Below are 14,606 nucleotides of genomic sequence, written 5' to 3' on the forward strand. Positions count from 1 at the left end.
AAAGAGTAAACTGGCATTTTTAATAAAATTTAAAAGTAAACAGGCTTACTATAAGAGGAATTACAGAAAAGGTTATGATCTATATATTTCCAAACTTCATATTCTTAAAGTATATATAAATACCTAAAAAAAAAAAAAAAATTGAGTTGTTTTTCGACTCACTAATCTAAAAAATTTAATTTTTATTTTTGATTGAAAGAATATTGAGAATGAGACAGAAAATTGATAGGTATTTATGTTTAGGCACAACCAGAAAGTAAGAGTTCTTACTTATGTGTAAAACTACAATATGCATATGTAATAAACTCAATTAAAAATACTTAAATATTAAAAACAGGCATTTTCACTCAGAGCTAGTCAAAAATAAGAGGTATTTTCACTTAGGTATAAAAATGCAATATTCATGACATACATGTCTATGAATAGTATTCATGTCCGTAAATAAACTCAATTTTAAATATCAAAACACATTAGTTCTTTGAATTCCATGTTTTTATGAATTGACAAATTTATATTCAAATCAGTGAACTTCTTCACATATTCCTTTGTTTTTCTTTGGACTGTAAAATAAAACAAAATTAGGTAATATTTGTTAACAAATGAAAAAATATTGTCATATACATATCATAGACATATGCAAACTGTCAATTCTAAGAAATAATTGATAAAAGGAAGCAAGCAAATGTTTTTTAAGATTCAAGGGCCATGTTGGTGCATAAATTTAAATCCCACATCAACTTTGCACATCACTTTGCATCTCACAATTTTTAAACTTGTAAGTCAAGATAGGGATAGTGTCATCACTGCAGTATTTCATCTTAACTTCATTTTGACATACAGGAATAAATTCATGAAAGTCTCTTGTTCCTGGTATTGTTTTTACATTTTTAAATCGTTCAGATTGTAATAATCTTGTTTCTATCAAACTTTCACTTGAAATATAAATAAAGTTTATACCTTTGATGTTGTTAGTGCAATATGTAAACATATCACGTGAGTTTAATATTTGATTTGTAGAAACTCTCTGCAAACTAGCATTAGCTACAAGCCGTTTAACTGTTCCTCCTATACCATCACAAGGTTGCTTTCCATGGCTGGTTGCAAAGAAAACCCATTTTGCATCTATTCCAAAGTCTGATTTATGCTGACATAGATTAAAAATATTTTTGCAGTTTTTATATTGAGATGAACAGCCATCAGAAAAGTAGATCACATTTACAATGCTGGGTATCTTTTGCTTTAGATTATTGATAATTGATTTTTGTATCTCGTAAACCATTGGTACATCATGATTGTTATCATCTGATATAATGCAATATGAAGTGGATTGCAACACTTGATTTTCTTTATAGTACACAACTACTGGATGAAGTGTGCACTGAAGATTATTCCAATGAAAACCTTGTACTTCATCCTGCACAACAAAACTATAGTTTTCTGCAAAATCTCCTAGAACTATTGCACTATTTGATGGCAGTTCTTCTTTAAGATTTTTTAAATATTTAGATTGGCATTTAGAAATATATGAATGTGCTGTTAGCTTGACTAGTTTTTCCATCACCATATTTACAAAATCTGGTATGCTTACAAGCTGTATAACTAAATCTGATCTATCAGTAGTAACCCATTGGTTAAATTCGATAGTATCTTCTTCCTCAAACTGTCCTATTAGTTCGAATAGCTTTTCTTCTAATTTAGATGTATTTTTTGGACATTGTGTACATCGATGTAACATGCATTCTTTGTTTTGCATATCACAAACAATAAATTTATATAGTTCATGGTAATCAATTTTAACGGGTAGGAGAATTAACTTCATGTTTTGATGGTAGATACAAATGCACACAGAATGGGTTCCTGATGAGTTTGGCAAAACACACCATTTAGGTCTTAAAACACAAAACTTGGAAAAACCTAACTTTACATGTGGATATCGAACTTTAAATGAAACAAATAACTCTTTTAAGCTTGATAAAAGTAGTCGCTTTTGCATATGGAGTTTCCAACTAACACTTACAAAATCCTTTTGACCAGGCATCTGGCGAGAGTTTTCATCATCTTCATAAAAATTTTTTACTAAAGTATTTATTTGATCAGGGAGCATTTTACCTCGCTTAGTTTGTGGAACTGCAAGAATTCCTTCCTTCTTTGCTAAAGATCTAGATTTTATTATTAGATACTTTGAAACACCAAAATACTCACTAGCTGCTTCAATTGACCATTCTTGTGGGCACAAAGTCAATATTTGAATTTTGTCCCTAAATGAACAGCATTTTTCAAGTTTATCTTTTATCAAAACTAACATATTTTCGAACTGAACAACTTTTTTTTTTAAATCAAGAATATATTCCTTATCAAAAACTTCAACTTCTGTCAATGGAATTTTTAAAGAACTTGATAACTTTTCTTTGAAAACTGTTGTAATAGTTTTAATTTTTTTTTTCCCAATACTCATACGATTCGCAAATGGCTGTCCATGAAGCTTGACTGGTGACACGCCAATTATACTGAGACAATCCGAAAGTTCTTGTCTATTTTTATTTATATCAGCTTCTTGTTGAACGTGAAATACATTTTCTTTATTTATACTTTCATTTGTGTAATCATCAGAAATATCAATGTTATCAGTATTAATTTCAGTGGAAGCTTTTAATTTGACTAAGCAATTTGTACAAATTTTTTGACCAGGTACAATATTGAACCTGTTGTTTAAAGCTATGGTTCTTAACGTGACTACTCTGAGAGATGCTAAATTAAAAAATATAACTTCATAAAATAAAATATGCCTAGTATTAACAAACATAAAGACCTTAAAATTATGACAAAGTAACATTTATAAAAAACTTTATGACAAGCTTTACTAACCTTTGCACGATCTTTTGTGAACTAACAGTGGATCACAGCATTTATTCTGAAACACAGGGAACTTCTCAAGATAGAACTTTTGATGATGAAAACATAAGTCAATAATCAAATCAGGAGAAACACCAGACCTCAGCGCAACTAAATTTTGCTCATCTGGAGCTAAATCTTTAAAAAATATTATTCCAATGTGGTTTGTATATGTTAACTTGTGACAATTTGATTTTAAAATCAATCCAAGAGAGCATTGTGATGTTCCAGCCATTATCAAAATATTTAATTTCAATATTTTATTTTTCTAAAACCAACATTAAATAAATAATAATTTCTAACATGAGTATTATAATCAAAACTTTATTTTAAAATAAATAAGTGTAATCATAGCTGTTACACTTATTTATTTTCAAAATAAAAATGAATTTCTGGTTTCTTGTCTAACTAATTAAATGGAGCAAATGGTTCTAACATTTGAGTATTATATATAATAATACTTATGTGAGAAATTATAATTTTTTTGTGAGAATTTGTTTTAGTTATAATCTCTCTATGGAGATTATAACCAAAACGGTAAATAAAAATGCAAAAATAAAATTGCAAAAATAAAACAATAATAAAATAGATATGTGCATTAAAAAACAGTGAAATAATTTTTGACTCTTACAGGTATTTATATATAAACTATTATTGTAAAGATTTAAAATGAATAGATCAATACCTTTTCTGCAATTAATCTTAAACTATACATGTTTACTGAAAAATTATTGATAAAAACCCGGTTTTCATCTTAAAGTTTTTATTCAAATATAAGATCTAATAACTTTAAGTAATGATTTTTGACTTCTTTCTTCAAAAGTTTCTATGCCTATTAAATTTTGTAAACATATAGTTAATGTAACTGTGCATACTTTAACATTTAAGTGTTGCTATAGACGTTGCTAAGAGCGCGGAGAATAAAAAAAATGTAAAAAATCTCAAACTTCAAAGACCCATAACTCTCAAAATAATGAAATTGGCTCCAAATTATTTTTGATTATTCCTAACGACGGTATTAAATACATTTGTGCCAAAAATCAAGTATTTCTGAGATGGTGGGTTATCTCGACTTGTTGTTTTGACATGGAATTACCCTTTACTTATTCTGTTTCGGGCAAAATTACGGTTCAAACTACTACTGTAATGAACCAAAACTTTTTATAGGGAGGTTTTTTCTTTAAGCTTAGAAAACTTGTTTTTATTTAGTGTGGGATCATGATGATTTCCTAATTATATTGATGTTTTAATCGTTTGTGGGTAAATCAATTATCAATTACAAAAATTGAAGTAATTATTAATTGAAATCACGTGACAATTGAATCAAGTTACTATTCTCAAATCATTCTTTAAGCGATCATCAAATATTAAAATATTTTCACATGTTCTATTTTTTATCAAATCATGTTACATACTGATCGTTTAAATGCCTTATGTCCCATAAATCATTACAAAAACAAATCTATTTTATTTTTTCAAATATTTATTTATTCAAACAAATTTGAATGATAAAAAAATGTCATAGTTATGGAGTGTTTGAAGATTTTTGTTATTATTATCTATATATATATATATATATATATATATATATATATATATATATATATATATATATATATATATATATATATATATATATATATTATATATATATATATACATATAAATATATATATATATATATATATATATATATATATATATATATATTTGATAATAATAACAAAAATCTTCAAAATTTGTCAATTTTAAATTTAGGACTTTCTTAAAGCATAGGACTTTGTTAGGTCACACAACGGTATGTTTTTATTTAAAAAAATAAACAGTTGGATTGTTCTATAGAGATATATATAGAGATAAGTTGTTCCGTTGCGAAATTTGTTAGAACGTTATGTTAATAATTTTGATAGTTGTTTGTAACAACTATCAAATTTATTAATTCCATAATCTTGTTGGTTTTTATGACGTTTTTGAGGGATATTGTCTGGTATAAAAGAAGGACTAAATTTGTAAAGATAGGTTTTTGTTTGAAGAGAATATTGTTGTCATCTCATCGATGTGTTGCGAGAAAACTACAATATCGATTGATAGATAGATGCATTTGAATGATATATAAGTTTTTGTAATGAGTTATGAGACACTGTTAAGTAAAATAGTTATTTCATGTTATTTTGATATTGATTTGGCTTTCATGTTTCAGATTGTTTCGATTTCGGCTTCACTCAAACTTCGGTTTCGGTTTTGGTTACGGTTTTAATTACGGTTCTACTGAACCGAAATTAACTAGCTAATTGTAATAAAAACGTTTTTAAAAACTCTCTGGGAAAAAGTTTTTGGGATACTCTTTAAATTACTTAGATGTACATAATTAGGCTCTTAAAATAAATTTTTTTTTATAAGGAAAGATATTAAAATTTTAGTTTGAATTAGTATTAAATTTGTAATTGAACAACATTTTGAAGAATGCCAAGGTCAAGGAGCGAAATTTGGAATCACTTTGATGAAGAGGTCAGTACTACACCAGATGAAGAGCGACTTGTTACTGTGAAATGCAAGTATTGTTTTGCAATTTGCAAGTTGGCGGACAGGAACACATCTGGCATGAGATCACATTTGACAAGGAAGCATCCTGTTCAGTTTGCAGCCCTGGAGGAAAATCGCCATGTTGCTTTTGATGAGTTAAAACAGGTGCAATAAAGTTTACAAACGTTTTTACTTTTTTAATTTAAATATTAACTTTTATTTTCATATGTGTTAGTTATTATTACTATTACAATACCAAGATTTAACAAGATTTAACGATAAATATCAATAACTTTTGATAAATGCTGATGAATGTTTCAATATTAGGTATTTTAATGGGTTTTATATTAATTTTTAGACCTACAATGAAGACGAGGCTTATGAGCAGGTCCGAGATGATAAGACACCATTAATGTTGGGCAGTAGAGTTAAACGAGGAAGACTTTCCGGACCATCAGCAGAAAAGGTCCAAAATCTAAAGCATTGGGTCAAATACAAGCCACAAGACAACGAACAGCTCAGAGGAGACATTGAAATTGTCAAGTTTTTGGCCCGTTTAAATTTGCCATTCTCTTTGGTTGAACATGAAGCTTTTAAAGATTTTGTTCACTACTGCAACCCAAAAATGAATGTGAAGGCTGCAACAACATACTCCCGGTTCAAGTACGAAAAATTTTAATTGTTTTAAATAAAATTTTATTGTGGGGAGTCAATTCAATGGGAGTTCCAAGAGAACTAAATTTTTTAAAAAGCTACTTTTTTAAGACCAATCCACACCAATTTTTTTTTGGGTTATCTTAGTAGGTAACCATATTGATATGTAACGAGAAATACCAATAATTTTTTATTTTAATTTTAGGTTGCCGTTGTTGTACAAAAATGTGAAAATCTGTGTGGATGACATTCTAAAGGAGGAATTGCCAAAGACCGCTGGATTTGCAATCTCAACTGACCTCTGGCAAAGTAGAAACAATGATGCATACCAAGCCAGTACATTGCACTATGTGAGTGAAGACTTCCGATTAAGGATGTTTGTGATTGGAGTTTCTCCGTTTTCCGGACGACATACAGCTGAAGCCATTGCTCTTCGTCTGGATAAGTATGTTTTAGTGTTTAATTTTTATTAGGTTAAAATTTCTGTAAATTAAGTTAATCGTTTGAATTATTTAGATAAGCAAAATCCGCCATTTAGTTTAAAATTAATGTCACAAATTAATACTTTTATTTATATCTAAAATAACAACAAAAGTATTAGTTTATATTTTAAAACATCAAAAAGCAAACAACTAATTTTACTTTGCTTTTCAGGGATGTCTCAGAGTTGGCCGGAAATAATGGAGTTTCGTCCGTTGTGTGTCCATGATTCAGCCGCTAATATGAAGGCGGCAATTAACAAGTGCTATTTTGTAGATGCATCTCTTTTGTGTGCTGATCATCTTTTGAATTTGGCAGTTGAAGCAACTGTCAAAGAAACAAAAGGTTTTGACAGTTTGGATCTTCACGAAGCAATCCAAAGAGCAACTGAATTAAGTTCAAGATGCCACAAGTCATCTTTGTCTGAGCGAAGAATTAAAAAAGAGGTAACTAGTTTAACATCTTTTTTTGCTTTTATAGTAATTTAGTTTATAGTTTAATACAATACAAGCGCAATATAAACTTCTTAGTACACTTTGTGCGACAAAATTTTTCAACTGATAAAATGTTAACATTTAAAAAGTAAAAACATAACATAGTTAATATCAGTTTTTTATTATAGTAAATATTACTAGTCAACTTTTATGTTATGTTTCTTATAATTCTATTTTAATTTTTAGCTAAAGCTGTTGCTTGATGACAGTGATGTTGTTAGCAAGGATAAGTTGAAATTTGTGAAAATCATCACTCCTGTGAAAACACGCTGGAATTCAACTTTTATGATGTTGGAAAGCATTGTAAAAATGCGTCGTATCCTCAGCTCCATTAGAGACATTCCTGGAAAAGATGACACCAAACTAGCTCCAGTCATTCCTTCAGAAGATGAATTCAATTTTTATGACGAAATTTTGCCTATTCTGAGGAGAGTTGCTGAGATTTCAGAATGTTTCTCTGCAGACAAAGAAGTAAGCATTCACCTCGTTATCTCAAACATTTACACACTGAGGCACAAATGCCTGGATTTCATCAAGGCTGGCGCGGCATTACCAACAGCACAAATGTTTCACCAAAAGCTGGTGGAAAACTTGGATGTTCGTTTTCCGGACATTGGTTGTCAAATCCTTTTTTACTCTGTTGTCAACTTGCTTAATCCCTTGTACAAGGGAAGAGCTCTTAAAAAACTGGGTGGATTTGATGAAGCCTATGAGGCACTGATTACTCAATCCAATGCTTATCAGGAATGGATTGCTGCAACAACATTATTTAATGAACGGTTACATGCTGAAATCCAAGGTCATATTTCGGAAGATGATCCTTTCTATAATGTTGGAATGGAAGAAGCTCCTGCACATATGACTTCCTATTCTGGTCCGGCTCCACCTCCAAAGTCGGACATTGTCACTGAATGGGAAATATTTCAAAAACTCCCAGGGGTTGTTGGTGTGGACGTGCTGGAATTTTGGAGAGCAAATAAATACAAATTTCCTCTCCTTGCTCAAGCTGCTAAAAAATGGCTATGTGTACCTGCTTCCTCAGCATCTTCAGAAAGAGCTTTTATTGCCGGTGGTGGAATTGTCTCTTATAAAAGAACAAAATTGCAGCCTGAACAAGTTGAAAAATTGTTGTACATTCAGCAAAACTACCCTAAGGTCCAGATCAAAAGATGGCTTCTAACCAGTCGGGATGAAAAAGAAGAATTGTTTGAAGAGGCTTCTACCAATAACTCTCAGAATTCAGCTGCTTCAAGTCAGGGACTTCCTACTTCAACTCTTACATCAGCAGTTGAAATGGATGACTAACTTAAATTGGTTCATTGCCTTAGTGGCGTCATTGGTTTATTTTACTGCTTAAAGTTTATAAAATTTGCCATATAGTGATTTAGTGATTTCAATAAACCTTGACTTTGAGATTAAATTTTAATCTTTTTCTTATATTAAGTCACAGGCACAAACCTTAACGTGTTAAACATGTCACTTCAACAATTTATCAAGTAAAAAATTATTTTTTGTTTTTAGCTGTTTTTTGCTTCAACTTAAGTCTTGAATAAATTAAAAAATCAAAATTACAAATAAAGTTTTGTTTATTTCTTTTTTTTTTACATTAAATAGTGCACTTGTCAGCAATTTTATGACAGTATTTAGGTTTTTAAAAAAATTATTTTTTTAGTCGGAAAAAATAATATCGTAATGAATCGATAAGTATCGTTATCGTTTGAGTTACGATATTTAGGTAATTGACCGATAAATATCGTAATGAATCGATAAATATCGAAACTTTATCGTGCAAACTTTTTGGGTACGATGTTATCGTAATATAAAAAAACTTACGATACGCACATTCCGATACCTTATCGCATCGTATCGTAATACGATATGTTTCGATACGCAGACCCTTAGTCTATAGATCATTTCTTAGCAGATGCATAATGTCTAGGGACAGGCGAAAAACACGAAAACACGGAACCGTGTTTTCCGTGTTTTTCGTAATTTGCCGTGTTTTCCGTGTTTTCTGAGAAACCCGTGTTTTTGTCAGATTTACCGTGATTTTCTGTTTTTTTAAAAATTAGCTCGCTCTATTCTAGAGTTGTTAACCGGAATATTTCTTACAATTCCGGGAAAATAAAATTCTTTCGGAAGGATATTGAGAATCAGGAATTTTTTTTTTTTCGTACCGAATTTTACGAAGCAAAAAAAACCGCCGATGTTCATTTCGCAAATGCTACTTACGAAATGTCGCCTTTCGCAATTTGAATTCCGAAATAAAACTATTTTGCTACATACGAAAGTAGCGCTTACGGAAGTCGAACTTGCGGAACGAGCTCTTTCCTCAAGTGTACTAAGGCGGGAAACCAGGTTTTTTTCAGCGAAAACTGCATTTATGCTTTAGTTGATATTTCGTTCAAAAGCCAAAAAAAAAAAGCAACATATTTGGTATCGTTGGAAAGGTTTTTCAATGCACTTTTTGATGAAATCAAAATATATATTTTATAAACAACCTCCAGGACAGAGTTGGGGTTAGAATAAAGCCAATATTTTCTGCAAAACATGTTCGCGCACAAAGGCTAGGGCTCATTTTTGCCTAAATTAAACTTCCGAAAATCGGTTGAGCTTTGATACATATAACCACATCGTGACAAAGTCTTTCAAGTTACCATGCAACTTACAAATTAAAAAAAACCCAATTTTTTCTGTTTTACAGTAAGGGCCTGTTTATATGGAAAGCGGGCTAGCTCGGCAAACGAGCCAGCCCGTTTACCGAGATCTCGACGTCGTCCTTATTTCAACCTAATTTTATTTTGAGTTTATATGAATAAACTAGCTAGCCCGGATCGCTATCCGGTCTAGCTCGTTTATTCATATAAATGCAAAATAAGCATGGGAATTTCGGCCTTCGAAATCGACGAAATTAAACGAAATTCGTGTTTCAATTTCGTATCGAAATTTATATTGAATTTCGAAAGACGAAATTTTTAAACATTACAAATTCACGAATTTCGAAATTAAAACTTATGCTTAATTTCGTGTCAACTTCGTTACTTTCAATGACTCGAAATTATACGAAATTTTTTCGCGAAATTAAACAATCCAAAAAATCGAAATTTCGTTCTCAATTTCGATCCGAAATTGAAACACGAATTTCGTTTAATTTCGTCGATTTCGAAGGCAGAAATTCCCATGCTTAATGCAAAATAAAATTTAGACGATAATTCGTCTGACTTTTTTTCCCGTGAACTTTGGGAAGTCAGACGAGAAAACTTTGGTTATTTAAAAAAATGAATAATGGCGAAATATAATTACGTTTCGCATGTTTAAGAACGGGGGTAATAAACTTTTTAAAAATCAACTATTTTCAACCAATTATCAACTATTTTGCCAAATATATTTATATATTTATACGTCGAATATATTTTGTAAACCCGTATTTTGAACTTTCAAACTAATGTTTTTCACAGCCTTTTGGTCGGCAAACAAAACAATCTTTGCCATTGCTGAGAGCTATTAAAGCTTCTTTTTGGTAATCCTTTAAAGACTTAATAAAAAATAAATCACAAACTATTTTAAAAGCATACTCTAAATTATCCTTTTCGTTTGTCATATTGCTTCTGAATAGTACTAACAATTTAATTAACTAAATTTTGGCGCAACCTTTAATTAACCCCCCGAAACTTTACGATATTTCATTAAGATCAGAGAAAAGCCGCAGGAACATATTTGTTCCGGTGTAGCAGCTTAAAATAACTCCCTGTAAAAAAATACTCCCGGAGTACTTATTTCCTAGTCAAAAAGTACTCCCCCAGTCATTTTAAGCTAGTAAATAAATACTCCCTTTAGTAAATAAGTACTCCCAATGAGAGTACTTATTACCATTTAAATTAAATTCGAAAAGCAATCTTTTAATGACAATTGATTTTACATTTGTAAATTCTGTTTTGTGGTAAATTGAGCAGTATTATGTTATAGTTAAGTTCTTAAACTTATTAAAAACCAAGTGAACTTAGTAGTATATCAAGGCTGAAAAAGGATTTGAAGACTTTGCGATGCATCGCTTGTCGTAAAATTGTTCCTTCAATATCGAAAATAAATTTTACACACACTTAAAATAAAAAATGGCGAGACATGTTGATTTTGTTGCAATTGAAAAGTACCTTAAAGAAAAAGTTTATCCTCTAGAAATTAAAGCTGATAAAGGAAAGAAATCTAATTTTCGAAAAGCTTGCAAAAATTTTAGCATTTTATCTGGACAATTACTATACCGTAGCAAAAAGTTAGTCGTTGCTTGTAAAGATCAACAGCAAAAGATAATATCTGACATTCATTTTGGTCTTAGTGAAAATTCCAAAGCAAAAGCAATGGCCTCGCACCGTGGAAGAGATGCAACTCATCACAAAATCTTTAGCAGGTTTTACTGGCACAATATTAAATTCGACGTAGAAAAGTTTATTCAAAAGTGTGATCAATGTCAAAAACATGGTAGAATAATAAGTTCTTCAACAGAACTGCATTCCATTCCAATTGTAAGTAAAGCAATGGAACAAGTTGGAATTGATGTTTGTAATTTGCCAGAGGTTGATGGTTTTAAACATTTAGTTGTCTGTATAGACTATTTCACAAAATGGTCAGAAGCTAAACCTCTTAAAAACAAAACTGCTGATTCAATTGCACTCTTTTTATATGAAGTAACCTGTCGACACGGGTGCATTAAAATACAAATTAATGATCAAGGAAGAGAGTTTGTAAATGAAGTCAGCGAAAAATTGCATGCAATGACAGGAACTGAGCAAAGGGTAACTTCTGCTTACCATCCCCAATCTAATGGCTTATGTGAGCGTCAGAATAGAACTATAAAAGAAGCATTAGTTAAAGTTCTTGATGAAAAAGCTGTAGAATGGCCCTACATTATTGAAGGAATTTTATTTGCACATCGTGTTAGCAAGCACACTTCAACAAAATATTCACCATTTTTTCTATTATATAATCGAGAACCCACTTTACCTGTAGATGTTAAATACGGAATGGTTGATATTAAAAAGCATGACATTGAAAGTTTTGACAGAGAAACTTTTGATGCAGTTCTTACTTCTTTTATTTCTTTACGAGAAAAAGTTTACCATACCGCATTCAAAAACATTCAAACTGCTCAAAATAAACAGCAGAAAGATTATAATAAACGCCATCAAGCACCTCATTTGATTGGAATTAATGATAAAGTTCTTTTAAAAAATCAAAAAAGGATAGATAGAAAAGGAGGAAAATTTTCATTTAAATGGCTTGGTCCATATACAGTACATTCAATTTCTAAAAACAACTTGTGCACTTTGGTTAACCAAAAAAATACTACTCTAAAGAAAAAATACAACGTTACTTTACTTAAGCCATACATTGATAAAAATAAAAAGTCATTATATAATGATATGTTGAGTTCTTGTGTTGAAACTGAAGAAAAAGTTACAAGTTTATGGTGCATGTTACCTGACGAAGTTGTTGAAATGATATTGATTAGTGCAGTGAAAACATCCATTATTGTTACGGAAACATATCAATCATTGTATCATACCTGTAAGAGATTTAAAAACATTTTGCAACAAAAAAAAAAAGTTTCTTCCGCGTATTTTCCTTAAATTTCAAGATCACGAACTCTCAAGTTTAATGCAACGGAACAATAGAATAAAAGTAAGTATTCAAAAGTTATTAAAAATATTTGGATCTTTTAGTGGAGTTGCAGCTTGCTTGAACAATATTGTCAATAATGAAAAATGGAAATCTGCATGGATTATCATTTGTGCAGAAAAACATTCATGGTTTACAGTTGAACAAACATTTTGGAAATCACATCAAATAATCAATTCAGTTGACTCAAAAAAGGCTTTAAAACCTCAAAAACTATGGTTAAATTTTCCAAATCTTTATCATCTTAAAAATGAAGATAAACAGATTTTGTTGTCTCATAATTCGTGGCTAAATGAAAACATCATGGATGCTGCCCAAATGCTTATTTGTAAACAGCTAGGACCAAATGCAGAATTCCAATCTGTACTAAATTCTCAAAAATGTTCAAATAATCCATACCAGCCAGTCAATACTGAACATATTCAACTTATGCATAATGGTTCATGCCATTGGTTTCTTACATTTTGTTCTAATGGAAGAGTCAATATTTGTGATAGTCTTTATGATTCACTGAATCCTGTTTCTTTGAAATGTGTTCAGTCTTTATATAAAAACAATGTTAATAGTAATGAAGACTTACTTATAACTTTTCTGCCTGTACAAAAACAAACAGATGATTTTAATTGTGGATTGTTTGCTGTTGCCTTTGCAGCCGAATTATTAGCAGGTAAATCACCTATGGAAATGAACTTTGATGTATTGAAAATGCGGGGACACTTGTTATCATGTTTAAAGTCTCAGCATCTTTTACCTTTTCCTCAAAAGAATTTTTTTTTGTTTATAAATATTGTATTCAAACACAATAATTACAACTGTAAAACTTTATAAACTGTAAATAATTACTTTTATCTATTAATTATTTTTTTGTACCAAAACCGCAGGCCAAAAATAGTGCTGGGTTCCAGTATTAGCATTTTTTTAGAAAAGAAAAATTAGGAAGAAATTTTTAATAAGGGATTTTCTCATGATAATCCCAAGGAATCATAAGGATTCTAAATACTACAAGATATAACTGTTTAAAATAAAAATAAAAAATTAACCATGGGAAACCCAATAAAATGCCGATTAAAGCCGATTACCAAAAAAAACGGTACAAGTAGAAAGAAAAAATATCCTCTTGATAAAATTTGGAGGTGCCACGGTATTTTTATAATATTTTTGAAAACTTTAAAGGAAGTAAAATAATAAAAGATGCAACCTCTTTTCAATGTAAAAATACTGTAAAAACCATCTGTTTTTTAACCAATGTTGTTACGCTTAAAATTATTTAATCAGTACGCATCAGAGAGATGCGACGCGCCACCTCAAATTCAGTGTTATATTTATATATTTCAAAATTCAACTTTAGGGGAGTACTTATATCCTGGGGGAGTATTTTTATCCCAGGAAATAATTACTCCCGTGAGTAATTATTTCCTAGGATAAAAATACTCCCGGAGTACATATTTCCTAGGAAATAAATACTCCGGGAGTATTTATTGACGGGATTAACTTTAGACTGCTATACCGGTAGATGAAAAATTGTATTAGCGCAAAAACCAAAGTTTTCTCGTCTGACTTCCCAAAGTTCACGGGAAAAAAAAGTCAGACGAATTATCGTCTAAATAAAATTAAGTTAAAATATTGATGACGTCGAGAACTCGGCAAACGGGCTGGCTCGGCAAGCGAGCCAGCCCGCTTTCCATATAAACAGGCCCTAAGAAAACTTTTCTTTTTTTGTAACAAACGCTAAAGTGAAAAGGTTTGTCACGTACTTAATGCGAACATTTTGCAATCGCATTCACTAAAAAGTAATAAAAGTTTATAAATAAATTATGGTTCGGTTGCGCCAAAGATAAATGTAATAAAAATGAGTCTCGGTTTTATTTTACTCGGTTATATTTCCTCAAT

At 30.5% G+C, this 14,606-nt stretch overlaps 1 protein-coding gene across 1 annotated transcript; it reads right to left on the reverse strand.

Annotated features, from left to right (window-relative positions):
• Positions 1–474: 474 nt before the first annotated feature.
• Positions 475–3,240, reverse strand: LOC149890918 (uncharacterized). The gene is made up of 2 exons (XM_090080835.1): positions 2,866–3,240; positions 475–2,748 (listed from the first exon to the last, which is right to left on the reverse strand). Exons 1-2 carry the CDS (start codon positions 3,125–3,127, stop codon positions 734–736), a joined length of 2,277 nt encoding a protein of 758 aa, XP_089936961.1. The 5' UTR covers positions 3,128–3,240; the 3' UTR covers positions 475–733.
• Positions 3,241–14,606: the final 11,366 nt, after the last annotated feature.

This window comes from Hydra viridissima, unplaced genomic scaffold, assembly GCF_058129835.1.
Source record: "Hydra viridissima isolate aposymbiotic clone 2 unplaced genomic scaffold, HvirCarnegie_v1 scaffold_3, whole genome shotgun sequence".
Taxonomy (NCBI): domain Eukaryota; kingdom Metazoa; phylum Cnidaria; class Hydrozoa; order Anthoathecata; family Hydridae; genus Hydra; species Hydra viridissima.